This window comes from Natrix helvetica (genome assembly GCF_964273705.1).
Source record: "Natrix helvetica genome assembly, chromosome: 2".
Lineage (NCBI taxonomy): Eukaryota > Metazoa > Chordata > Lepidosauria > Squamata > Natricidae > Natrix > Natrix helvetica.
Window position 1 is genome coordinate 207,708,827 of NC_138552.1, and position 27,892 is coordinate 207,736,718.

At 34.9% G+C, this 27,892-nt stretch overlaps 1 protein-coding gene across 1 annotated transcript in view; it reads right to left on the minus strand.

Moving 5' to 3' along the window:
- The window catches only part of SYNE1 (spectrin repeat containing nuclear envelope protein 1), a 325,193-nt gene that overhangs the window by 204,417 nt on the left and 92,884 nt on the right, over positions 1-27,892 (minus strand). The window contains exons 17-33 of the mRNA XM_081943908.1: positions 27,657-27,821; positions 27,237-27,389; positions 26,470-26,613; positions 25,296-25,469; positions 23,910-24,068; positions 22,459-22,623; positions 21,027-21,161; positions 20,207-20,365; positions 18,945-19,153; positions 18,466-18,574; positions 16,044-16,208; positions 14,770-14,937; positions 11,729-11,905; positions 9,397-9,537; positions 7,983-8,143; positions 4,691-4,841; positions 840-1,067 (exon numbers count right to left, since the gene is read on the minus strand). Of these exons, the coding sequence (XP_081800034.1) occupies positions 840-1,067; positions 4,691-4,841; positions 7,983-8,143; positions 9,397-9,537; positions 11,729-11,905; positions 14,770-14,937; positions 16,044-16,208; positions 18,466-18,574; positions 18,945-19,153; positions 20,207-20,365; positions 21,027-21,161; positions 22,459-22,623; positions 23,910-24,068; positions 25,296-25,469; positions 26,470-26,613; positions 27,237-27,389; positions 27,657-27,821 (2,763 nt within the window). The remainder of the gene's footprint in view (positions 1-839; positions 1,068-4,690; positions 4,842-7,982; positions 8,144-9,396; positions 9,538-11,728; positions 11,906-14,769; positions 14,938-16,043; positions 16,209-18,465; positions 18,575-18,944; positions 19,154-20,206; positions 20,366-21,026; positions 21,162-22,458; positions 22,624-23,909; positions 24,069-25,295; positions 25,470-26,469; positions 26,614-27,236; positions 27,390-27,656; positions 27,822-27,892) is intronic.

Sequence of the window (27,892 nt, forward strand, 5' to 3'; positions counted from 1 at the left end):
CTTAAAAGCATGTAACTATGGTTTGAAGAAATCCAATTTCAAATAACTGATTATTAATTTGCCTTTTTTTCAAGCAATCCATACTTTAAAAACAACTTGATTTGGATATAACTCTAGATCATGGTTAATAAAAAAAAAAAGTGAAAATCTTTTCATAATATAGGGGGATATGATATATTTATTGTTTTGTTGTGTCCAACCAATCTATTTTACCATATTTTATCTTTAATTCTAGCATTTTACCCATGAAAATTTTTGAAGCAACTATTTTTGAAGCAAATACTTTAATTAATGTTTCTCAACCTTTGCATGTTTTAAGATGTGTGGATTTCAGTTTCCAGAGTTCTCCATTCATTATATTTAAAACAATATTTAAATACAGGTAGTCCTCAACTTACGACTACAATTGAGTCCAAAATTTATGTTGCTAAGTGAGACATTTGTTAAGTGAATTTTGCCCCATTTTACAACCTTTCTTGCTAGAGTTGTTAAGTGAATCGTTGCAGTTGTTAAATTAGTAACACGGTTAAATGAATCTGGCTTCCCCATTAACTTTGCTTGTCAGAAGATTGCCAATGGGAAATCACATGAATCCTGGGACACTGCAACTGCCATAAATAGGAACCAGTTGCCAAGCATCCAAATTTTGATCATGTGACCATGGAGATGCTGCAACAGTCATTAGTATGAAAGAAGGTCATAAGTCACTTATGACTTAAGTCATAAACAAACTGTTATAAGTCAAGAGCTACCTGTAAACCATTTGTGTCTTAATGTGGTTTAGCACTCAACTGTCACTGTGTTTTTTGAATGGCCTAGACAAAATCGATGTGTTCTACCTTTCTAAAATTTTCCTCAAATTTTTGCTGCACCGCTGCCCTTCCTGCGATGGTTCCTTCCAAATTCTCTGTGTGGTCTCTGAATTCTTCCCAGTATCTCTTAATCTGTGTCATCTTGGCTTTGATATGTGCTGATTCTCCAGAAGTAAGATACTGAGAGAAAAGTTGAGCATCCTCTTCTAGCTTTGGGATTTCGTTGTCCTTGTCAGCTATTTCATTCTTAATCACCTAAAATGTAAATAAGTGTACATAAAGAAGCCATATCATAGGTTGTTTCATATGTTACATGGAAATCACGTTTGCTTCAAACAAAAAAGGGCACTCAACAATCACCTGTATCTATCATATTATACATCATTAATTCATGCATTTATTACAGTAAAGTTTAAATATATTACTGATAAAACATAATTATTGGACTTAACTATTTTTCTTTCAACCATGTGTTCATCCTTTTCCATATATAACACAGGTTTCATTTCTTAAATGATTCTATAGTAATCAGACAATTGTCATGTAGCATATAGCAATGTTACTGGAATTTTTGTCTGAAGTACTTTGCAATTGATTAAAATTCTAATAGCACTTATCAATCATATCTCCATGTAGTTTAGGAGAAACACTGGTTATTAATATTCTTGTAATCATCATTCTTGAACATTCTTGTAATTAGATATTTTATTTGCTCTAATGCAGGTACAGCTGATATAAATGTACTCCATTTTTTAAAATTTGGAACAATTAACTAGGTGGTTTGTTCAACCGAATTCTTTGGCTTTGCTGTAATTGTAATAAGTATTGGATAACCTGTTAGTTTATGAGAACATCCAGATTAATTAGCTAGTTGTCTTTTTAAGCCGAATGTGCAGGAAATTTAAAATAAAACACAGGATTCAATTAATAGTGTCTATTCTTTTGCCAATAATTAATCCACGCTGATCACAGCAATTTGCATACTGCTGGAAAACGATGATTTATAATTGAATTCACTGCAACATAGAAATCGGGCCTAGACTAACTTGGATTCTTGGTCCAGCTCTCATTATACTGTTACAAAAGTATGCAAAATATGAGGTTGCAGCCTGCATGTGACCCACCACTATTCTTTTTCAGTTGTTTGGGGGATAGGAGAAAATTTAAGGTTGGGGAGGAACTGAGTGATAAACTGTAAACCACTTAAAGCACTCATTTTTCCCCTTTAAATTATTGGTCTCCATCCACAAAGTCAAATTCATTTTAGATCCTGTCCCTGACTACTTTTGAATTATAGCCATCAACATACTGTATGTAGCTTGTTGCCACTTTGGACAGAAGATGGTCAAGTAGTTGGCTGAATTTCAGATAGGAGACAGAACCAACTTTATCAACTGAATTGGGAATTACTGAAGTCAGAATAAGTGTTCTCTTCCCTTAGAATGAAATAGACTACAGCAGGGCGCTATGCATCACGTGCTGGCCACACTCACACCCAGTTTAGCAAAGGGGAAAAAAGTCCAGATATGTCAGATGCTGCTACCATGACAACGTGAGTTTGACACCCCTGGACTACAGTGTTAGCTATAATAGCCTTTGCCAGTGATACTGTAGGTTTTGTGACATTAAACCTATTTAACAAAGCTTACATCGTATTCTTCAGTGGTTATGTATCTTTGAAGGAAGCCATGATGATAAAATTATATAAAGTCAATATAAAAATGCAAGTAATTATGTCTAATTATTTATGACTGCCCAAAATATGATTTTTAGAATTACTATAAACAGCAAAGATACTTGGAGTGAAAACATTCTTAATTGAAAATATATATATATTATGTTTTGACTTTAGCTACTAGAAGAGTTTCTGTTCTCAGAGCGAGCATCATCATCTCAGGTTGCTTCTGATGCTGAAGACTGGATTATTCTTATCAATGGGAGGATTTATGGTGTTGGGACTTCAGAAGAAAGAGGAGAGTTCACAGAAATACTCTCTCCCCTTGTGATAAAACCTTTATTTTTAAGTCCGTGCTGTACTATAATGTAATGCAAATTACATTATTTGTAATATATTCACGTACAGCTGTCGTGCATGTCTTTCATTTGAATTTTTATTTACTTACTTTTCAGGTAAGATCATATAGTTGTAAACATATGGAAACAATTGGTATTCTTCCCTTTAAATAATTCAATGCCTCCCCCACTCCCTTTATTATACACTAAAGCAAAAGTGTACCCTTGATGTATTTTAAAGAGGAAAAGCAATTTCTATCTGCAGCTTTATAGATTAGTATAATGGAATTTATTCATGTTGATCATTTATCTTTAAAAACTTAAGGATTTATAAAAAGCTACTTTTATTCCCAACAAAAGGTGAAGAACAAAATAGAGAATTATGAGAGACGATCTCATTAACATGGCAGTTCTGTGAGAACCACAAAACATAAATTCAGTTTAACTGAAATTCAACAGTAGCCATCTTTCATATTTCCACATTCAAAAAAATATGGGTAAATAATGATACAGTAAATTATTTATTATGTCTCCACCCACCTGAAAGAAATGTTGTTCTACCAATATTCCTAAATGCCAACTGCCAATCACCTATGGATTTTGTGATCACAGTGTTAGAATCTTTTCATTCAAAATTGTGAGTGGTTGACCCTAATTATTGTAAAAAGGCCTTGATGAGGCCAGATAAAAGTGTTTCATTGGTTTTTATTATGTAAATCAGCATTTTATCTTAAAATGAAGTATATGTAGTCCTCAGTTAAAGACTCTGCTATGTAGTGACTTACAAAGGAACTCAAACTTACAACCTGTCATGTGCTTATCATTTGTAAGCTTCACAGCTGGCTTCTGACAAGCAGTCACTGGAGAAACCAGCGTAAAATGACAAGTCACAGTCACATGATGTCTCACTTAATGACAGTAGCAGAACTGACGTTGTTAGTTGACTTGTTAGTTGCAAGTTTTAATTATAGTCATTAATTGAGGACTAGCTTACTGCAAAGGCAATCATCTTATTATCATATTACATCAAGCATTTAATATTTTTAATACGGTAGTACAACACGTGTTGTGATAAAGGACACCATGTTGAACTTCAGATAATTAAGCCAAATAAGAAAATCTTCTAACTGTACTTTGAGGGGCATAAGGTAGATAAGTCCAACACACCATGGAAGAGTGTTACAACATCACAAGTTGTCTTCCATCAGTGTCCATTCGCATCACAACAATCAATTTAAAAAATAATATCTAGTTCTTTTTCTCTACACCTGGACTAAGAGTATTTTTATTTTAAGAAGTTTTAGCAGTTTGATATGGAAGTTTTAAAAAAAGTTCTAGGAATGAATATATATTCATTCATATATATATGAATTTATATATATAAACACTCGAGAGGAAAAATAGAATCTAGCATATAATATAAAGAACTCAGAGTATGTAAAAAAGGTTTAGCTACTAATACTGAATCCAGACATTTCTTTATTATTTCAGCATTACTTGAGAAAATACACAAAATTATACACAATTTATCTAACATATTTGAATAAAATACTGTAACTGCAATACAGATTACAATAGAAACCATTCTACATTCTGTGGAAATATACCAGGATGATATTTTGCACGTAAACAGCATCACCCAAAAACCAATCCACTGAACTTTTCACATATACCAAAGTTGTTTTATTTAACTTAAAACTTTAAAAATTGAATTTCATTTTAAAGTCCTGCAAAACATTTTGCCTTAGTATTTTTATGTCAAAGCATGTCTGTAGCTGTTAAAAGCCTACTTCTCTGCTCTGCAGATTTCTAGGGGGGGGGGGATAAAACAATATTTAATGTTACATAAAATGTGAACCAATCACCTTAATTTGGTTGATTTGCACATCCAGGGAAGATGATGGTATTTCCAAGGCATCCAGCGCTTTTTCTTTTTCATTGATCCAGAAGGACAATGCTTCAATTTTTTTCCCAAACTGATCCCACTTGTCTTTCACCATTTCCATGGTTTTAATACTAAAATCAACCATATTTAGTGGAAAAAAATTAACACACTATTACTGTGTAACTAAGCCCATTCTCTTACATGTCCAATTTAAAGAAATGCTTACATAATACCATGCCATTTTAAAAACCAAACCACAAAATGCCTGTTTCTAAATTTAAAATTCTAGTATCCAAGGAATCTGGTCTTAATCACCTTCAGAGTGTAGGAAGTAGTCTTCCTACACTCTGAAGGTGATTTCCATTTTTCCATTTTCTGAAAAGAACAAAACTGGTGTGGGAAGTAGAAAATCATCTTCTGAGATATTATTTTCAAAGGCGTATTTTTACAGCAGTGTGGAAATTAACCACCTAGCAACTACCACATGGATGGTTTTTAAATAGCTTATTTTCAGTTAAAGATTGTTACCATTTTAAATGTGGTGTAATGCAAGTGCAAAGTTAACCATTAAAGTGACCTGAAGTTTTGATACTAACCTACTTGTCACAGTTATCATGAAGCCAGGAGGAAACAAAGAAACACCACTAAATATTCTGAATAAGTTCATATAACTCTATATGGAATATTCTTATTTATTGATTGATTGATGGGCAAACTGATTGTTGTAATATCCAAAGCATAAATTAACTTTATAGGATAGGTATATTGAATTGTTAGCCATACTGGTTTATTTTTGGCTCTCCTGATACATGATTCTATCCATAATGCCTCAATATTGGAAGCTCACAAGATAAATTAGAGTTTAAAACATCTTGCTTTATTGCAACGTGTGAATCTAGCGAACATTTTTCTGCTGCAGGTGAAAAAATGTGGGTGCGTTTACCTGTATGTAGAGTTTTGCACACAGTTTTCCTTGAAGCTATTTGTCTTCCTGATACTTTCACCACTGAAAACTGTTTCTCAAAATGCAATTATTTGTTAATTTTAAACTTTAGAGAAATCTTGAAAGTTTATCTAATCAGATTGAAGTAACTGTAAATTATAATTGAGAGTCAATGCTGATCTTTATTTACAAACATTCCTAATAAACTCTTCAATTGCGCTTCTAGTTAAAATATTACCATTCCCTTCCACTTGATCTGTTTTGACAAACTATTATATTATGATCAACCACACATATTGTGTTTATATGCATTAGAAGAAAAGAAAGCTTCCCCAAAATTATGTGGTGTGAATGAAAATAACTGAAATACCAAAAGAATAAATATATCTTTCTGTATGATTGATGATAATTTCTATCACCCCAGATGAAGGAGATTGTTGCCGGCACTGAAGTTGGGCATTTTCAAAATCCCTTTTGCAAGTGTACACATTATGTGAATGCACAGAATTATACAACCATAGAATTATACAACTGAACCATACATTTGTGCAAACTCAAATCCAAAAAATTTAACCAGCCAGGTAGATATGCATGCATATTTTGTTAAAATAACAATCATCTAGTTTCAGCTAGCTATATTATGTTTAACTAAGTATCCGTCCTAAACTTGTACTAAAAAGGGTCAAGACCGATCCAATTAGTTAAGTATTTCAGAAGAAGAAAAAATAAGGTCACACAATGCAGTTCAGAGGCAGTAGAAGCAATGCCTTTCTTTGCTCATTTGTAATAAAGCAGAAATAAGTTCTAAATAATTTACAAAGCAAGAGTAAGATTCATGGAAAAAAGGAATGTACAAGGATAATAAAAATGAATGCAGGGTTGTTATTTTTTGCAAATAACTCACTGGCAAATGCTAAGAGTTTTTGTGGTCTAGAATATGAAATGCTAGAAAAATAATCAAAATACCATAATTTAATTCCCTGTTCAGGTCTCAAGCTGATTTAATTTGTTCAAAATTATTAAATCAGCCTCATGGACTTATTTGTAAAATGGGAATAAAATTTGCCCTGTTCTGGCAAAGATGAAACAAAGTATAAAGCATTAAATTCACACTGTAATAAAAGTTGCTAGATTTTTCCTTTTATATAGCTCTCAGTATAATGCTTTCTAATCTCCAAATTCTAACAGCCAGATCCTAGTGAATAAATACAAAGGGATACAAAGAAATAAGATAGATAGGCATTTTATCTATCAGTTGTAATAGCATGAGAAAAAGAAATAAATAGGGCACATTTCAGGTAGAGAAAGGCACAGTTTAGGTTCTCATGCACTCAGCTGAACTGTAAAGAAAAATATTTTTATTTTATTTTATTTTATTTTATTAAATTTATAGACCGCCCCCTCTCCCCAAAGGGACTCGGGGCGGTGTACAGACCACAGTAAAAACAATATACAAAAATTAAATATTTTTAGAAACCCATTAAAAACAGATTAAATAATAGGCTGTACAGTATAGTTAAAAATTAAAACAACCTAAAAAACCTACCCCTAAAAATTAAAAAAAAAAAAAACAGACTAGAGGGACACAAAACTACAGTTAGGCCAGGCCAGCTAAGTTGAACAGGTGGGTCTTGAGTTTCTTACGGAAGGAGCGGAGATCAGTAGTTATTCTAATGTCGGGGGGGAGGTCATTCCAGAGGGTCGGGCCCATCACAGAGAAGGCCCTACTCCTGGGCGTCGCCCGCTGGCACTACCTAGTGGACGGCACCCGGAGGAGTCCCTCTCTGTGAGAGCGAATCGGTCGCAGGGATGTATGGGGCAGGATGCGATCCCGCAATTTTAAAAAGCAGACTGATAGTAGATTTTTCTAAATGTCCTGAGGCATTTTAGGAAATGACATTATTTATCAATGCTAACGTCTATCAAATAATTTTCTGTTTTTATTCCTGTACTGAATATTGAAGTGCATTAGTATGACTTTACTTTGACTTTTGTAATCAATTCAAAGTATTTTTTTTCCTTGAGAAGAATCAGGCTAAATGCATAAAATTTGATTCACAATGGCTCCTTCACACAACAATTATAAGGACACTTAAAGGACCAAGGACATAATTTTTTTCAATTAGGGAATGTATTGATACTTTCTTTTTTTCCCCCTCAGATCTTCCACCACACTTGGTATTAAAACAGTCGTTTCTGATAGATAAGTTATTATTTTATGACAGAGTTTTACAAAGTCTTTAAGACTCAACACTGCACTAATATAAGGCAAAAATAGATACATTCCTTGTGTCAGGAAACAAAATATTATGACTATTTAAGGACATACTCTTCTTCAAGTGTAGCTTCTACTTTTTTAACTTGTTCCTGAATTGACTTTGCTTGCTGCTGAAGACTCTCCTTGCTCCTTTGACCAAGCTGTATGGCTAAAGACTTCCTGACCAGATTCTCTGCTTCCATGGCCATGGCTACTGTCTGCTTGGAAAGTTCCTATGAAAAGGAGGGGCAAGTTAAACATCATTCTCAGTAACATTTTGCCAACAAGTGGTAGTTGATATTACCTGGATGATCATCCATGATCACACAGTCATCCAGATGTTTAGACTGCGATTGGCATTTATATCCATCTATCAAGTTCTTCCCACAGACCAGGGAGAGGAAATAATTATTTTTTGATGGTATTACGGGTAGCATCGCTGGATGTAAGCTGCTCCAGTAAAGCTGCCTTTTGCAACTGACGGTGCTTTTGTCAATGTTAATGGTGTTCAAGTGGTCCTCCGGATGTTTATTATGGATTATTACGAGCTATGGTGCACAAGAATTAAAATGCAATATTGCAGGCTACTTCTGCTGACTGCTGGCTGCCAGAAGTTTGGCAGTTTGAATCTCACCGGCTCAAGGTTGACTCAGCTTTCCATCCTTCCAAGGTCGGTAAAATGAGGACCCAGATTGTTGGGTGCAATATACTGACTCTATAAACTGCTTAGAGACAGCTGTAAAGCAGTGTGAAGTGGTATATAAGTCTAAGTGCTCTTGTTATTATTATTATTGGAATTTGCTCCATATTCTTGTAAACATTAAATACCAAAATAGGTTTTTAAAAATTACCAATTCAAGAATATCTGATTTAAAAGGAGGAATTCCTCACTATATGCAACTTAAAGACATTTTGGTTAATAATACAGAATTTCCTTCTGTTTCAGTTTTCTTAGGACTGGAACCATTCCAGCATGATTGTAACATTTCTCTACCAATGTTTTATATTTGTAATGCTATTAGATCATGGTTAACTTGAACCACGTAAAGGATCATGAAATTTGCATATCATCTTTTTATTTGGGGAGGGGGATATGCATCTTTTCAACCTGAGAATCCATCGTTACTATGTTCTGTTTGGCCCAGATTGAGCCTTTATTAATTTATTTACAGCATTTATAAGGTTTTGCAATTCAACATCATTCTGGATGATTTACACAAATAATCAGCAATAGATGCAAAACAAAAAGGGAAAGGATACCTAGCTTTAAAAACCAATTATCTTAATATTGTTTAGATATATATTTATTTTAAAGTTACTGACTTACCTGCTTGACCATCATTATAAACAAACCATCATAACAAAATATGCATTTTATTAGTGATAAGGAGTCACTAATAAAATGCACATTTTTTAAACAAAAAGAAATACAAAAGAACTTAATATAATACCAGGCAGAACAGTAAAAGTCCTCCAGGACACATACTTTTGTTTTTTCTAATTCTGATGACAAACTCTCCAAGCTGCTAAAACTTAAGATGCGTTCAAGGGCAGAGCTTGCATGACTCAAATACTTGACAATTGTTTCTTTGTCTCTTTCAAACTGTTCCCATGTGTTTATTGTGAGCTACAAAAAAAAAAAAGGAAAAAGGCAAAGTGACAGAACAATAAAAGAGGGACAGGAAATTAAAGTTCATAATTAACATGATGAATAATGAATTTTTCTGGTTCATACAATTAAGCTGGATTTAACATATTTACCAGAATTTTCATTATCCTATTCAAAACCTCCAATATTAAATACAAATAAAATTCCCTGCTAAATCCAAGACTTGTGCATTCTATTAGCAAAGATCAATAGGAAGTCCAAATGTAGGACATAATAGCAGAGTCTTCTGTACTGCGATGACAATCCCATGTGAATTCAATGATAAATTCTTGTAATTATCCAGGTAATAAGTCTGTTTGCCATTCTACTCATCCAATATAATTTTTCCCAATAGCTTTTCCATCTGCTAATAGTCCTGGTATTTCCCAGTTGTTTCCCCACTATGTACTATCGTTATTTCCATTAAAATAAGACAGGATCTTATTTTCTTTTGACCCTCGAAATAAGCGCTTGGCCTTATTTTCAGGAAGGTCTTATTATTTTTGAGGTGCAGGAGGCTCCTTAACCTCAGCCCGCGGATCAGCTGATCTAGAGAGGGCTGGAAGTTCTGTCTCTGTTTCTGGCACACTCCTGCCAGTCCTAGCGTCCCTGGCCCTGCTGGTCTTTTTGCAGCCTCCACTAAGAGAAGGGGCACAGTAGCTAGGGTTTGCAGGAGCAGCCTCGGCAAGGCCATTCCGCGTAAATAGCAAGTGCATGTGGGGCATGTTCCCCTCCTCCCCCCAGGAAATGGCAGGGACTTGCTGCGCATGTGGTTAAATATTTTAGGGGAGGTCTTATTTTGGGGAAAATGGGGTATCAAAATATGACTTCAAAAGCTTTTGTCAAATTAGCCAAATTTGCTTGGTGTTATACCTTAGCTAGGTTTTATATGCAAATACTATATACTACTTACAGTTAAAACAACCATTGTAAAATAGCTTCTAAAGTTTAATTATTAAACTGTCTGATAATTGGATTATTACTAACATTTTAGATTATTCCCAAGCCTTAAGAATAAAATAAGTGTGCAAGAGCCATGTGAGAATGGCCTATAGTGTGTTTTCTCTTTTAAACATCTGTCTTTCCTTATTTGAATAGTTCAAAGGTGCATTTTGTCCAACATTCTTTCTCACAGTAGTTAATGAAGTCTTATGAGAATTCCACTCTATTTTTGCATGCAAAAAATAGCATCAGAACTTTTAGAGTAATTATGCTGCTGTAAGTGGGATAATTCCCTGTTTAAATTTTTATGTTAACTTGTTAATTGGTTTTGCCTCAATACTCCTAGAGATTTATGTATGCATGTGTATTATAGCACACATATAATTTTTTAAAACTTATAGTGGGCTTCAAAACATTATTTTTAAAAATCGGGTCTTCTAATCATGGATAGGCCTAGTTTCCATGAATTTGTCAATGGGTCCTTCAATATCCTAAAATTGAGAGCCATTCACAAAGTCTGGTGATACCCAGGTTTTGCAGTTAAATTCTAGATTAATCTAATACTTGACTTTCATAATCATATTATGAAAAGTTAATAATTTCACAGAGTCAAAAGGTAAGGATAACCTGCAATCAGTCTCTATTCCTGGTGGCTACATGAACACTACCATTCAGGGCTCTTGACAGAAATACTAAAATAGCATTACTAGAATTATTTATTTCCCACTTTAGCCTACAGCAGGTGTGGGATTCAAAAATTGGTACTACTGGTTCTGTGGATAAGTCTTGGTGGTGGTGGCATGTCTTGGTGAGTGTGGCAGGGGAAGGATACTGTAAAATCTCCATTCTCTCCCCACTCCAGGGAAAGGTTACTGCAAAATCCCCATTTCCTCCCAAACAGCTGGGATTCGGGAGACAAAGAATAGATAGGGGTGGGGCCAGTCAGAGGTGGTATTTACCAGTTCTCCAAACTACTCAAAATTCCCGCTACTGGTTCTGCAGAAATGGTCAGAACCTGCTGAATACCACTTCTGGATTACAGCTATAACCTGGTAATATCCAATTGGAGTCCCAAACATGTACCCCAATTTGATTCCACCCTCTAACAAGATTGGCTGGAAACTTGCATTTAAAACCTCAGCTAAGCTCAAAAAAAGCTTGCCAGAAAACATCTCATACTAAATATAAAGCGGCATTTCTTTATTTTTCTAGTTACAAGAATATGTACCTGCAATTGATCTCCACGTTGTTCCATAGATTGCTGCATGCTTTCTAATGTACTCTCCAACTTCCACAAATCTTCTTGCACAGCAGGAGACAGACCTCCTTCAATTTGTAACTCTTTACTGTGGGTAATCTGCTGTTGTACATCTTGTCTTTTTGCATGAAGCCTCTTTGACTTTTGCTAAAAACAAACATTTAAAAGTATTGTACTCAATACAGATGCATTGTCTTAATGCAAAAGTAACTGCACTGTAAGCATATGCAAAGGTGCACATACACCTTGGCAACTTTAAGACTTGTGGACTTCAATTCCCAGAACTAACTTCAACTACCAGCTTCGCTGGCTTGAGGAATTCTGTAAATTGAAGTCCACAAGTCTTAAAGTTGCCAAGATTGGAGACCCGTTTTAGGGAACAAGTGTTAAATGATCTCTGCTCATTTATTGAAATACCAGAAAGGTCCAGTTCATCTATAATTTTCAAAACTTTTCAGAAGTACAGATCTAGAACAATGGTAAAATTCTCCATTTTTTAAAAAGTCACATTTGACATCTGATACTAAATTGTTATGGGGAATACAAAAGCAAATCTGATTGAGCCTTTCTTAGTATTTTACTTGTTCAATAAGGCAGTTCTGTGCAGTTATGACATCTGCAAGTAAAACAGCCAGCAGCCCCTTGTCAGATTACCAGATGGCAACTAGTTGGGCTCAAGCAGTTGTTTTTTTGTAGAAAGGAATGCTTTCATCTGCCTTGAAGGAGATAGTGGTCCATCATAGATCCAACAGTATTAGCTACCCAGTCTCTAATCCTTCCTTTTTAATTTATTTATTTATTTATTTATTAAACTTCTAGACCGCCCTCTCTCCCCGAAGGGACTCGGGGTGGTGTACAGGTACAAATTTAAAAAACCATACACTCGATAATATACATAAGTAAAATTGCATTAAATATCCCCTGTACAAAATTATAAGAATTAAAAACATTAAACCTTAAAACCAAATCATAAAATTTAAAAATACAAACTGAGGAGGGAAAGCTGGAATTAGGTCAGGCCAGCTAGATGAAACAGGTGGGTTTTGAGTTTCCGGCGGAAGGAGCGGAGGTCCGTAGTCGTTCTAATGTCAGGGGGAAGGTCATTCCAGAGGGTCGGGCCCATCACAGAGAAGGCCCTTCCCCTGGGCGTCGCCCGCTGGCACAGCCTAGTGGATGGCACCCGGAGGAGTCCCTCTCTGTGTGAGCGAATCGGCCGAAGGGATGTATGGGGCAGGATACGATCCCGCAAATAGCTAGGTCCTGTGCCATGGAGCACTTTGAAGATGATAATAATTTAGGGAATTTTGTTGGGAAAAAATGGTAAGTACACAGCTTCAAAGCCCTGAAGGATCAGGAGCATTTTCATCTTTAATTTTCCATGAGGTAACACTATCTCAGACTGATTTAGTGCACAATCTAAGTGTCCTCGTGACTCCTGCTCAAAGACTTGACTTTTGCATAAATCATCTTCTGTTCCCTCAACTAGTTAACCAAACTGACACTTAGCAGGCAATATATTGGGTTCAGAAGACAGGTCAAAAAGTTTCTGATATAGGGAAGAGGGCTGAAAGGGCATGAAGGATTTAAGTCATAAACATCATCTGCCTCTTTCAATACCTTCATAAACATCTGTTGCCTCTTTCCATACCTTCATTACCTACATGTGACTACTGATAAATTAAACCAGAGGCCACTTTCTCCTCTCCTGCTCCTCACTCCAGGAGCATCTTACTCTCTTACAGTTCCCCTTTCCTTCCTCAAGGCCACTCTAGCAGCTGTTGCCATAGAAATGTCAGGGGAAACCTTGGTGAGAAAATACTTTCAAGCAATCTAACGTCATTGTATTATATTAAGCATGGTCTGAGAAATATGCTACCACAAACAGCATTATCATATAATTTGCCAAGATGATGGCAGTTCCTAATTTCATCCTGTATAAATTGTGAAAAGGCCCCTAGAAGTGCCTTTTCTTATTAGAAGAATAATGATAAGAATAGAGTGGGAAGAGAAAAGGAATAACAAAACAGCACTTTGGCAAAGTACACTTCAAAAAGGTTTACACTTTTCTCTTTTAAAATAAATATTAAATGATTACCTTCAACATTTTATGACAGAAAATTATAATATCCCCTCTTTCCAATTCAACCTGTATGAAAAGGGGTTCTTAATTATTATCTACAGTAGGCAAAGGGAATAAACCTACTCACGAATATATGCTGTTTTGGAGCGGATAAGGGCACAATATCCACATCTTTTCTGCATTCAGTTTTGGTCGCCACGATGTAGAAAAGATGTGGAGACTCTAGAAAGAGTGCAGAGAAGAGCAACAAAAATGATTAGGGGACTGGAGACTAAAACACATGAAGAACGGTTGCAGGAACTGGGTATGTCTAGCTTAAGAGAATGAAGGACTAGGGGAGACATGATAGCGGTGTTCCAATATCTCAGGGGTTGCCACAAAGAAGAGGGAGTCAAACTATTCTCCAAGGCACCTGAGGGTAGAACAAGAAGCAATGGGTGGAAACTAATCAAGGAGAGAAGCAACTTAGAACTGAGGAGAAATTTCCTGACAGTTAGAACAATTAATCAGTGGAACAGCTTGCCTCCAGAAGTTGTGAATGCCCCAACACTGGATGTCTTTAAGAAGATGTTGGATAGCCATTTATCTGAAACGGTATAGGGTTTCCTGCCTAGGAAGGGGGTTGGACTAGAAGACCTCCAAGATCCCTTCCAACTCTGCTATTGTATTGTATATATTGTATATCTTTTAGTTGTTATAGAAGAAGAAAAAAATTGTCTTGGGGGGTGCACCGTAATATTTGTATTCTTTTTCCTTTTTTGGTATTTAGATTTATATGAATTATGTTTATTATTTGTATTTAAAATAAAAAACGTATTATTATTATTTTAAAAAAGTATTATCTACAATTCAGACATTAATCTTTGCAGCAACAATAATATATGAGAACTTGTTGGATATTCAGTGAAAGCTGATATGTGGGCGATTGTACCTGATGGTAGAGAAAGATTTGCTGGGCCTGTAACAAGTTATCAACATCTAAGATTTTTTCAATTTCTGTCTGAGCTTCTTTTGAGTTTGTGATCAGTTCTTCTAATGTGCCTTTCACTTCTTCAGTGTATTGAACACAATCTCCAACCGCACCCAATGTCTTCTCAATCTGTATTCAGAAACCATATTAAAGCTCTAAAAATATTCAGTGCCAAATAATTAGAACTTATGATTTAAACAGCTCAAAATGCAATACAATTATATAATCAACCAATTCATTTATCGTCTCTATATTATTTTCCAATTATATGAAAGTAGTAAAAAAAACCTCTTACTATAATCTATAAATGCATTTCTCCTATTTTACTGAATTCTATTATTATTTTGTGAGTTTACTTTGTGCTACCTGCCCTGCTTTCCAGGTTAATTTGGAAATTTTTACAACTAATTGTAGAATTGGCCATAATAGTTGCCAAACATTTTTTTTCCTATTCTATGTTCCCAATACCATACTCATTTTCTTAAAATAAATGTTTTTATGCTCAAAACAAGCCTTACTATTCAGCAAACAGCAAACATCTGCAGAACTTTTCAGAAATACAAAACTATTTAGGAAAATCTCTCAAAGCAAATATGAATAATTCAAAAAGAGAAACTGGCATATTGTCAATAGCACAAGTGAATATAAGATGGAGAAAGGGGAGCAGGAGGAAAGAAAATTGCTAATGTGAAGAATAATATGAATTTTGATTTTTTTTTCTCCATAGTGCCACAACTGTTTGTTTTTATGCATAGAGCATACTATACGCATTCAGCATAAAAACCCATGTGATTACGTGCTTGCATCAAACATTATATTATAGAAAAGGTTGCCGCCAATACTTTCATATGAAAACTGTATAATTTGAGTAGAAAATACATTTAAGAAAACATACATTTAAGAGAACAAAAGTTTTGGCGCTCATGTATTTAGCACATGTACATATATGTTGAAATATAATTCCAAACGACACATGGAAATTCAGAGAACTACTTTCACTTATCATTAGCGATGCAATTACATACTATATACTGTAACTCTACAATAATTATGTTATTTTTATTAATAGTATTCAAATGTACCTAGATATTGGAAAAATACTGATTATTGTTGATTATAGTAACATTCAGACTATATTGCTAAAATACAACAGAATCCTACTGATTTTCTATAACTGAATACATAATAGAAAAAAGGACAGCTTCTGGAGTGAATATAATATAATTATAATATACCTCTGTTAACAAGGCTAAAATTTTCTTAAAATCACCAGCAAGCACTGAAAGTTCATCCCCTTGCTTTTTTACTTCATTCTCAGAAGAAACCTCAGATAAGGCAACAAGCCTAGATTTCAACCAGATGATAGCTTCTCCCTTCTTGCAGGCATCTTGCCTAATTTCCTGAAACAGAACCAATATAAAAATTAGATGTACCAAACAAGCATTATTAAAGTAGCAATCTACGAGAACTGGGTTTACATTAGTTTGCATGGGTAAGTCAATGAAGGCTGTATCAGGACACAAGCTTCTATCAAACAATTTATAAAACATTGCTATAGATTGAAAAAGCCAATTATGATACTAAATTAATAGGATGAATGAGAGGTATATACACGTCAGAGGCGGTTTGCTCTTGGTTTGGCCGAAGCGGTAGTGGAATTCAGGCCTGGGTTGCAGAATTGGCAGTGCCCCAGGCCTGCTCTGTCCCCGAACTGGTTCCCTCACCACCGCTGGGCCACTGCCATTTTGGATTTTAGTGACTGTGCATGTGCAGTTCACTGTCAATTGTTCTGTTCATGCGCGAAGAACAATTTACATTAAAAAGTGCATGTTTGCGAACTGGTAGTAAAACTGGCAACAACCCAGTTTCCTGGGGTGTTTCTCATGATACAATCAATCATGATACAACCACACAGCCAATCAATCCACTTACTGAAACAAAGCCAGCAGTCCACACACCCTCACCAAGATTTATAGAAAGATGGCAGCTCCGACTACACTTTATTCACACAAACATGAAGCCGAAAACACCAGCCTGAAGATGTGAGACCTCGCCGAAACGTTACCAAGCAATCTCAATCTTACATGGGAAAAAACCCGAATACAACAAGATCAGCATACCTACACCCGTGAAAATCTACGAAAACAAATGCACATATATACACATACATACACATACCTACCTACCTACATACATACATACATACAAACATGTAGCCAGCATTTCAAAATGTCACTTTTTTGTGTGCAATGTTATTCATTCAGAAACTATTGCCACTAGTGCTGCAGGGTGAGACTGGGGAATATTTTGGTAGATTGTGGTGATATATTTTCGTGGTACATTTTTTCTATTGTAAAGTATGTGAAACATGTATGTCAGTGACGTGCAGTCAGGTGAGGCAAGTGAGGCACAGCCTCACCACTCTCATCATGAAAAAAAAAAGGAAAAGGAAAAAAGCTGAGCTAGTTGCTGCCTCACTGTGGATGACTCTGCTTAACCTCACTGGTGCTCTCCCTCCCCAAGTGTAGTGACTTCCTCCCCAGGCCCCCATTCATTTCTCTCTCTCACACACACAGCTGGATAAAACTATATAAAAATCTAGCCCAGCTTCACTGATTACAAGTTTGAAAAGGCAACGTGGCTCCACCTGCAATCAAACTACACTTGGGGAGGGAGAGCACAAGCGAGCACTGAGGAGACCACAGGAGGAGGCAGGAAGCCAGGCAAAGAGCCATGCTGTAGTACACACACTTCCCCCCAGCCTCTTTCTTTTGGAAGGCTTGGCTCGGCTCCCCTCCGGCTTCTCTGCCTCTCCTCTCACCCCAGCCTGCCAGCAGGAGGTGGTGGGTGGGCTTTATTGTGTTCCAGGCATTTCCCACCCAGACAGCAGGCTGCATTTGCAGTGGTGGAGGTGTTTGGGAAAGGCAGCAGGGGAATGGGGGGGGGGATGGCAGAGGAGCTGCTTTCAAGCCACTGGAAAAGATATCCAATCCAACTTTTGTGTGTGGAGGGGTTTGTTTGAGAGTGAGTGAGAGAGGGAAGGGGTAGGAGAGATAGTCCAATCCAACTTCTGTGTGTGTGTGTGTGTGTGTGTGTGTGTGTTTGAGAGAGGGGGAGGAAGGGAGAGAGGGAGGAAGGAGGGGAAGGAGAAGAAAAAGAAAAAGAAAGAAGGAGCAAAGGAGAAAAACAAATGCTGTCGCTTTAAATTGGAACTGAGCATGCCTGGCTGTGGAATTCTGGGAGTTGAAGTCCACAAGTCTAAAAATATTTGAAACCCAGCACTGTGTCAGTGCCTCACCAATCATAAACCTCACCGCACGTCACTGATGTATGTACTTATCATTCTAATGACATTTATTGGTACAAGTGTGTTTTGAAATAACCAGTGGTTTTTCAAAAGCTTCTGAATTACATTGTACACTTCTTTCTAAAGGGTAGAATTTCTAGCCATTTCTAGATTTTATTTATCCTGGCAATTGCAGTTCCTTTTACATTTCACTATTTCTATAACATTATTTACATTGTTGTAAATTATTTGACCTAGCTTTAAAATGCCAAAAGCAGAGAAAGGTCAGTTTGAATTATCAATTTCATCCACTTCAAATCAATATGTTAGTATTACAAGAATATATTCATTTCAAATCATTTTTAATATACCTCTATTGATGTTTTAAATTGTTTGTATTTAGTAGTATCAGCTGAACCATTCTTAATTGTTTTAAGTTGTGTTTCCTTTGATGAAATCCAGCTTCGTAATTCAGAAAATCTGAAACATAGCCATAGAAGGATAAGCAAACAGTAGATGAACAATACTGGTTGAATTAATGAAAAATGTTTCAAGGGAACTCAAGAAGTTAGCATCTGTAGTTTCAGCATAGCAAATGATTTTAATCAGTTGGAGAGGAATATTGCTTGTTCAAATGGCTGAAAATTCCAAGTGAGTAAATCACAGCAATTTCCCAAACATTCTAATCTAGATCCTAACCTTCTTGCTCTTTGATGTTCTATTTGTACAATTTAAAACATTGAGTGCTTCTGACAAGCAATATAGAATTTACAACGTTAACAGACATTGTAATTCTACTTTGGTACTTTAAATCCATGCCTTCTATGTTGCTGTTCATATAGTTGTTTACCTGTTCATGTATTCTCGCCATTTATCTGGTTGATCTATTAGTTTCATATAAATCCGGGCAACTTGAGTTTTAAGTTCACTGAGATCTTTTTGGCTACTTTCAGATGTCATTTTAATTGGATCCCATTCTGGTAGTTTCAAGCACAATTCTTTAATCAGTTGCTGTCGTTTCTCACATAGTTGTAAAGGCCCTTTATCACCAAAAAACATCTGATGGCATAAAAGAGAAACACTTGCTCACCCCACTGATGCAAAAATGAACTTTAAAAATCTAATTTCTACCTGGTATTCAAGAACCAAATACATTCACTATTTTTTTAAAAATGTAAAAAAAAAATGACAAGATACTTCATCTCTGTGAAGAAAATGGCAGTGCTTCTCACCTTTTTGATTGTGGAAATGTGTTTAAATTCCTTTAGTTTCAAGGAATCCAGAAGGCATTTTTCCAAGCATTATTGAAATTTTATATTTAAGATAATTTTCCCCTCTGTTAAAACTATCTAATGAACTGTCTAATTGTATTTATCTGGGGATTTCATGAGAGATTTTATATGCAGTACAATACATTGCATGTCTCCTAAGAAGTAAGTTTTTCAAATTACAGCATTATTAAATCAGTATATGAATTGTGTTAATACTGAAAATGGTACCTTCAATTACCTAATGATAATAAACAAGTGCCACAGGAAAACAAAAGATTCTGGAAAGATACATCAAGGTATCTGATGCTGTATTGTACAGATCAAGAAACAGCAATCTATTTTGTCAATCATATTTCAAAATGAATTTGGTTGTTTGCATGCATAAAAATTATTGAAATAATGGTTAAGCTCCAAGAAATATAAGCCACTCAGAGTTGGGACGGGTGGCTGTAGAAATTGAATAAATAAATAAATAAATTACAATTTTCACTGTATCAGTTTGAATGAAACATGATATTTTAATTATAATATTTGTGAATCTAAGCTCTTATTGTTCCAAGTAAACATTGCTCATAGACGTTGCACAAATATGCCGAATAGTAATGTAGATGAAATTCTAAGATCAATACGCAATAGATCAATCACTACCATAAAATACTAAAAAAAAATCACTCATTCATATATCATTTTTTTTAATATTGGAATCATGGGTATAATGCCAAGCAGAACAGGACAGCAGTGTTTTCTATATTGCATATCCCTTTATTTATATGGAGTCAAGGTAGATAACAAAATACAGAGGAAAAACTCCATGGTTATTTAAGGAAAGGGGTAGAATTACCTTGTGCTCCTTAATTATTTTTTCACTGCTCTCCTTGGTCATGAGCTCATGCTGGCGAGTGAGTTCAGTGTGACATTCTTGTACTGTTGCTAGGAATTTGCTTTTTTCCACTTCTATTTTTAAGCGGAGTAAATGGTATGGAGCTTCTGACTGGAGATCCTGCATCATAATTAAAAGTGTGGGACAAAGTTAATATAAAACACAGTTCTCTTGTTTTTCTGAACAATTTCAGAGGAATAACTTTCTCTGAAAATATAATGTAATGTTACACCATAAAAAAGAACAGAAAAAAAGTTCATGCAAAATCCCAGCAGAAACAAGAAGTTTAAAACATGAAAAATAATTTTGTAACCTATCACATTATGATAAAAAAAAATACTTTTTAAGATAAGTGATTCTTTTCTGGTATCTTTAATTAAGAAAACTGAGTTGAGTAAACTTGTGAAAGTACACAAGATATTTTCATGTTGCTTGGACAGGAATAACTGAGAACAATAATTGCACAAGGGACTCTGCCTTCCTCTGACAGAATGGATTTTGTGGCTGTGTACATTAAACAAGAAGAACAAGTTTGGTGTAGTGGTTAAGGAAGCAATCTAGAAACTAGGAAATTGAATATTTTAGTTCCACCTTAGGTACAAAGCCAACTGGGTGACCTTGGGCCAGTCACTCATTTGGAACCCTAGGAGACAAGCAAGGGCAAACTACTTAAAGAAATCTTGGCATGAAAACTGCAGGAACTAGTCCAGGAGTCAACAGACCTGAGGGACTACATACAGAGAAAAACAACTTATAACTAAAGCTGGTTGGCAAAACTCACCTTCCACTGCTTGTGCAACTTCCGCACAGCTTCCTGAAGGGTGTGTTGCTCTTGCTCAGGAAGGATGTCAGTAAGTTCATCACAAGCTTTCAGGAAAGCATTGAGCACCCTTTGGTCCAACTGACTGAAAAATTCCTGGTTTTGAAATTTATCACATGTTTAAATGTTAATATTGTTGCTAGGGAAACAGAAGGTTAATTCCAAAATCTTATACTATGTACTAATACAGCAAACTTGGATGGTATGATTGAGGTTAATCTTATGAATGATAACTGGTTGCAATTTATATCTGTGCTATTTTTTCCTTGAAAATCATGGAGGTTGGTGGGCACTGGCCATAGGAAGAGTAGCAATAGCACTTAGACTCGTATACTGCTTCACGGTGCCTTTATTCTAAGTGGTTTACAGAATCAACATATTGTCCTCAACAATCTGAGTCCTCATTTTACCGACCTCAGAAAGATGGAAGGCTGAGTCAACTTTGAGCCGGTTAGGATTGAACCCCTGGCAGTCAGCAGAATTAGCCTGTAACACTGCATTCTAACCATTGTGCCCCCTGTGCCCCCATGGCTCTATAGAGCTATAATTATAAGAATAGGGCTGGCCTAACCCTCTAAATTCCATATCACCCCAACCCATAATAAGAAGCTGCAATTTGGATGTAGATTTTTTTTCTTATGCAGATTATGAAGGCACTAACGATCAGACAAAAGAGCAGAGTAGAGGATTATTACTCTATTCTGGATGTCTTGTTTTGGTTTTATAACTAAGCAGCCTCAGGCTCAATTAGTACTTGGATGGAAGAACATAAGAGAATATCAAGGCTTTCATCTAAACTGGGACTTTCAAAAGCATCCTGCAAGATGGCAATAAAAATCAATTCAGTATTATTACCAAGAAAAATTACATAGCTGTGTCCATTTAATAGTCACAGGAATGATGAATGACTTGAGGATATCTACCCTATTTCCAATTTATTGTATGTTCATAATTTACATTGTAAAGAAGTAAAATATTCAAGGACTCAAAAATTATACTCCTAAGCATTATTTCAAAACTTAACTGTATGTCAGCTTTCGCAAACAGCCTAAATATATTCCTATGGAGCAAATACATTAAATCTACACTTTAAAAAAATTATCCTATCAATAAACACACTGTAGAAATAAGTGCTGATTATTGGTATTTAAATCAAATAATTAAATTCAGTTAAATTAAATGTGTATTAAAGCAAAAACAAACTAATTCCTGGTTTTTGGAGGAATGCTTTTGATCTCTTATTTTAACCTATGGCTCTGGTTTTTCCAAGTAGTTTCCATCCTGCTGGCTTTTTTGGCATTAACTATAGTTGGCTAGGTGTCACTACTTGCAATGCTATTTTAATTAGCAATATGAAATATAACAAAAACATGCCTTATGAAGTTATACTTACTGTATGTTTTCGGAGAAGTTCTTCAGGTTTGCCTTTTTCTTTTAGACAGCATTCGGCAGTCTGGAGAACATTTTCCAACTCTGTTCTAGATTCTTCAAATTTCTTCATCAGCCGACTATTTACCTCAACATTTTTCTTCCAATCACCGGTCTTCTGCCCCATATCCTTTATAAATGAAAATGGGGGAAAATCCTGCAATGCTAAACATTTTATCTTATATCCCGTTTTCTGCACTAACTAAAATTATAATTTACACTTGAGGAAAAATATGATTATGTTTCTTTATTCTGCTTTACCAAACTGAGGTCACATCCCTGTACCCTCAGTATTATGAGAATGGAGAAATATCTTTTCATTTTCCTTCAAGATTAAATACTATCTGAGGTCAACAGTACTATGCAGTCTACAATTTCTTGGGAAAGCTTCAAACTATACTCGAAAGGACTTAAATATTTGGACTTTGAAAACAACAACCAAAAGTTGTTGCTATTTCCTGTGTTTTTCTGTAACATTTTGCCTCATGAGGAGTTCTTAGGAATAAAAAAAGCTTATGCAGTCCTTTTTATATATCTCATTCCTATGAAATTGAATCTATGTTAATGTGAATTGGACCTGGAAATAATTGTAGTTATATGATTTCAATTTCTTAATTAGTGCACAAGCCAAGCTCAGATAGGATGTTATTATTTAGAATTATTAGACATCATCACTACAACATCATTAAACATTCTCCCCTGCAAAATTAAGAGTAATAATTGTACTTTCCATAGCCTCTAGTTACATTCCTTTTAATTCATCTACTCACAGTAAGTATTTGTGTAGCTTCAGCAGGACACAAATAAACAAGATAAACAGAAAGGAAGAAATTCCTTTGTATGGGGTCTGATGCTGACATCAAGTATAGATCACAGGGACCTTCAAAACATATTGGGGGCTCCAGAACAACTATCTGACTTTGTTCTTACATTGGACAGGAATTTCTCTTCTTCTGCAACTGTCTCAGCAAGACCAACTTAACAGTAAAAAACTGAGTAAGGATTATACAAGAGAAATACTTCAAATATCTCACAGAACTCATCTTTTGTCTAAGACGAATACTGCCAAATTCCTAAAAGCATCACTGACCCAGTATTTTTAAGCACTGCAAGCAACCAGACATGATTTCTATCTTAACTCTTTGTTTCCCCTAAAACTAAATTTGTATTTTCAAAGAAAGTGGGCAAACACCCATGATACCTTGTGCCTTTAGTTCTGCAGACCATGTCTTTGAATTTGTTATTATTTGCATTGTTCTTTTCTATAATAACATTTATCGAAGGCTATTTTGTATTATTGTTTTAGTTTAGTTACTTTATCTTAATATATCTTAATCAAATTGACTTTTTTTCCACATTTTTTTCATGTTAAAATAATGTTAAAAATTTAGTGACATTGTTGAAATTGAAAATTACCTGAAAAGCAGCTTGAATTTCTACCACTTTTTTCTGAAGTACAGAAAAGCTGAAGTGATTTAATACTTTACTTGAAGCCAGAAGCTTTGTGATAATTTGACTATTTCTTTCAATTAATAACAGGGCTTTTTTGCAGTGTTCTTGATAAGCTACCAGATCCTTTAAAAAGATGAAAATATTAAAATAAGCATATTTTGGACATGAAGCATATGATGAAATACAAAAAAGGTTGACATCATGACCAAAAAACAAGAGATAGTGAAAGGGAAAAAAATCTTAAATATAATTTAGTGAATAGAATAAATTACATGTGGCAAAAGAAACTAATCAGCAAATTAAAAGATTGATATAATAAAATTATATAATCATTTATCTTATCATTAAGTTTAGACTATGCCACATCACACTGTGCCATCTTCTGATTTTCAGAACATAGAGACCTTTCGAAAACAGGCAACAACCTCATATTCTGAATCTTTTCCTTAAAAGGAAATTTCTTTTAATTATCTAAAATTATCATCTACATTATATCCGAGGCTCTGAAGAGCCATAGCTTTTCGTGAGATTAGAAATTCCATGTTTTAGGAATATAATTCAGCATCACATTAAGAATCTTAACTGGAATCTTTCTTCCAAAAATCATAATATATGAAGTAATGCAAGTCTATAAAAGAACAAAACCAAACCATATGAGTTTTAGAATGTTATTTTTTTTTTTTACATTGCCAGTGTAAGACGTCTAATGTCCATTCCTTCTTGTACATTCTTTGATAAGGCCAATAAAAATGAAACAACATTTTCTGGTGAATTACCCCAATGTTTGCAAATATTAGAAATATATTCACATTTTTAACACCTGGGACACTGATTCTTCAATATTGAGTATTCTAATTCCTCATTCAGTACCTCATAAAACTGAATTATTAGCTTGAAGTGCTATATCCAGGTACTTCGGAGGATTTTCAGAGGATGTTACTTCAGGTACTCCAGAAGATGTTCAAACATCCAGGTCATATGGGTTGATTTATATGTGTCCAAATTGTATATACTGGCCAAAGGGTATTTCAGACAAATAAAATTTCAGCCAACAATTCTTACTATCTTTGGAAGTTCTCCCATAATCAAATCTTTCCTAGCTTCCTGAATTGCCAGAATTCCTCTTTATGGGGATTTCTGCATGTTAGACATGGCTGTTACTCCCATTCTATGCTCTCCCCTTTTCAACTTCCGGTTTAATACAGTCCAGTAAAAGGGAAATATGTAGCTAAGAAATTACTTAAAATTTTGTTTAAAGATATCAATTTATTCAAGATATCAATTATTCATACTTTTTCTCCAAATAAATACTAAAACAAAACATATCCTTAGCAGTTGCGTGAGAAATACCTGATGTTGCTGTTTAAAAACATGAGCGGGCTGGGCTTCAGGATCTAATACAGAAATAATTTCATTGATCTTGTCAAGAGATTCATGAAAATGTGTAATTTGTTTCTCTAATTCTTCAAGATGAGGAAGTAATTCTTGTGAATCAAAGAGCACAACTGGGCAGGTCTCCTTAACCTAATACCAACAGAAATATTTTTAAAACCATGGATGAAAATGTAACACAAATCTCTCACACACAGATATATACAATGATTAGATACTATTGTGTGTGTTGGTATATATGTGAGTACCTGTCTGTCTATATACACATGTGCATATCTAATGAAAGCTAAATCTCTTCAAGTATTAATGCAGTTGCTCAATTTTATGATGATTTTCAAATGCAGGTAGTCCTCATTTAACAATCAAAGTCTGGACCAGCAATTGTTGGTCCTGTTGTTAAGCAAACTTGCAACTATGCTTATGATCTTTCATTTCAGCTTTCCTTTAATTTACAGACCTGTGGAAGTTGGAAATTCAAGGATTGGTCATTACTTTTTCATCTCTGTCATCACTGAAAGTGATTGCTAAATGAGGCAATAGGGAAAGGAGGATTACCTGTAGAGCCAAGATATCTTTGGGTATATTTGCATAAATAGAATGTTTTTCTTCTGATATCTAGTGATCATATATAGCGCCCCTAGTAAAATGATTATCCTCCTTCTTTGTAGTTCCCACAAATTTGCTTTTGTGGGGGGAATGATTGGGTTAAGACAAATATTTCATTCCAAGGTTTGCAGCCTTGCATATATTGATACCTATTCAATTTCTTCTTTTTCTGATTCTAGTCATCTTTATTTTCCCTTTTGTTTTTCTAAAAATACCTGATACATGATGTATAATTGAAATTCCTAAAGGGGCAGGGCGGTGGCAGCAAAGATGGATAGAAGGAATAATGTCTTCTGTAAAATTGTTTCATATTCACAGTCGAGAGAATATGAAATAAATTTAAGTAAGTCATTATTAGATAGAAGCAGTTGGAACATACTGAAAGTCTCCAGGCTAGCCCTAAAGGAACTGGGAATGACAGAATAATTAAATACAGCAAAGAAACATAAATCAATCCCACCCTTATCTCTCGCATTACAGGGAGGTAATTTAGAGTAATTTAAGAAATTACTTGAATAGTAATTACCTTGCTGAGCTGTCCTTTGATTCTCTGCATTCTTGTAAGCATTTCATTGACTTCTTCTTGTGGAATTTCCTTGGTAACCACTTGTGCAGTCCTTGTTATCATTTTGTACTGGGATTCCATAATGAGTGCCTTTTGTTTAATATCCTGTAATATTTTTGTTCCAAATAATTATGTGTAAAAATGCAAGGCTTTTAAGAAATGGAGCTCAATCTCCTATTATTTGTAGGGGAGAAGACCGAGCCGTAAGAATCAGCATCCTTTCCTTCCATTGCATTAATTAATAGCAGCTCATATTAAATACAACATTCCATAACCATTTAAGCAGCATACATATTAGGTTGCAAACTTTAAGATTTTTAATGCAATATTTTTGTGAAATTATGTTATTAAAACATTCATTAGAGATTCATTTCTATACTACTAAAATATATTTTTAAAAAACAACGTTGAAAACTATGTGTTGGAAGGAGGTAACAATTCTATTTAAATAGTTCACACTGGAAATTTTTGTTTAACACTTAAGCACAGGGGCACATGATTTACAAAAAACAAAGAATCTTAAAGTCACAGCAGGAAAGTGATACAGCAGTTAAGAGAACTATGAGGAGTCCCTTTGGGGAGAGGGGGCGGTATAAAAATCGAAATAAAGGTAAAGGTAAAGGTAAGGATATTGCCAATGCCCTTAAAAATGCTCTTACTCCAAAAAGCAAAACAAGAATCTACAGCAGTGCTACATAGAAATAATGCCCAGCTTCTAATTAACTTGCCTCCATTTCTTGGACAAATAACTTTACATTTAGAAAGGACACTTCTAAACGTGTGTGGATTTTCCTCTTTACGTCATCAATGAAAGCAGACAAGGCAGCCACTCCATCCAAATATTCTTTCTTTATTCTGTCTAATTCATCAGCCCGGGCGTACTGTGAAAGCACAGAAAATAGATAAAACGATATAGAAGTAAAGAAGGCTCAGCAAAACATTAAGCACAGAAGGGACAAAAGTTTACATTCCATTCAACATAATTCTATAGCGCTCTTTTTTATGAAATATGGGTTTTTCTTTTCACACAGAAAATGGAATGAGTGATATACAAATCTTTATTTAAATTTAAAAATTAAATAACCTATTAACATAATGCTGTGCAACAGTGGCTTTTAACTATAGGAAGAAAGTCTCCGAGGACATACTTGTTTAACTTGCATAAATAATTCTCTCCATCGTCCATTTAGCAAGAGCAATTGTTGTTTTAAATCTCTGGAAACAGTCTCATCACATGTTTCAATCAGAAAATTACCAGCATCATTCATTGCAGTATGTTGCTGAATCCATTGTGGTAAATGTCGGAAGAAGTCCTAGGAAGAACACAGGTAATATTGCTGGAAAAAAAGTTGTAAATCACACTTATATGAATGTTTAATTTCCC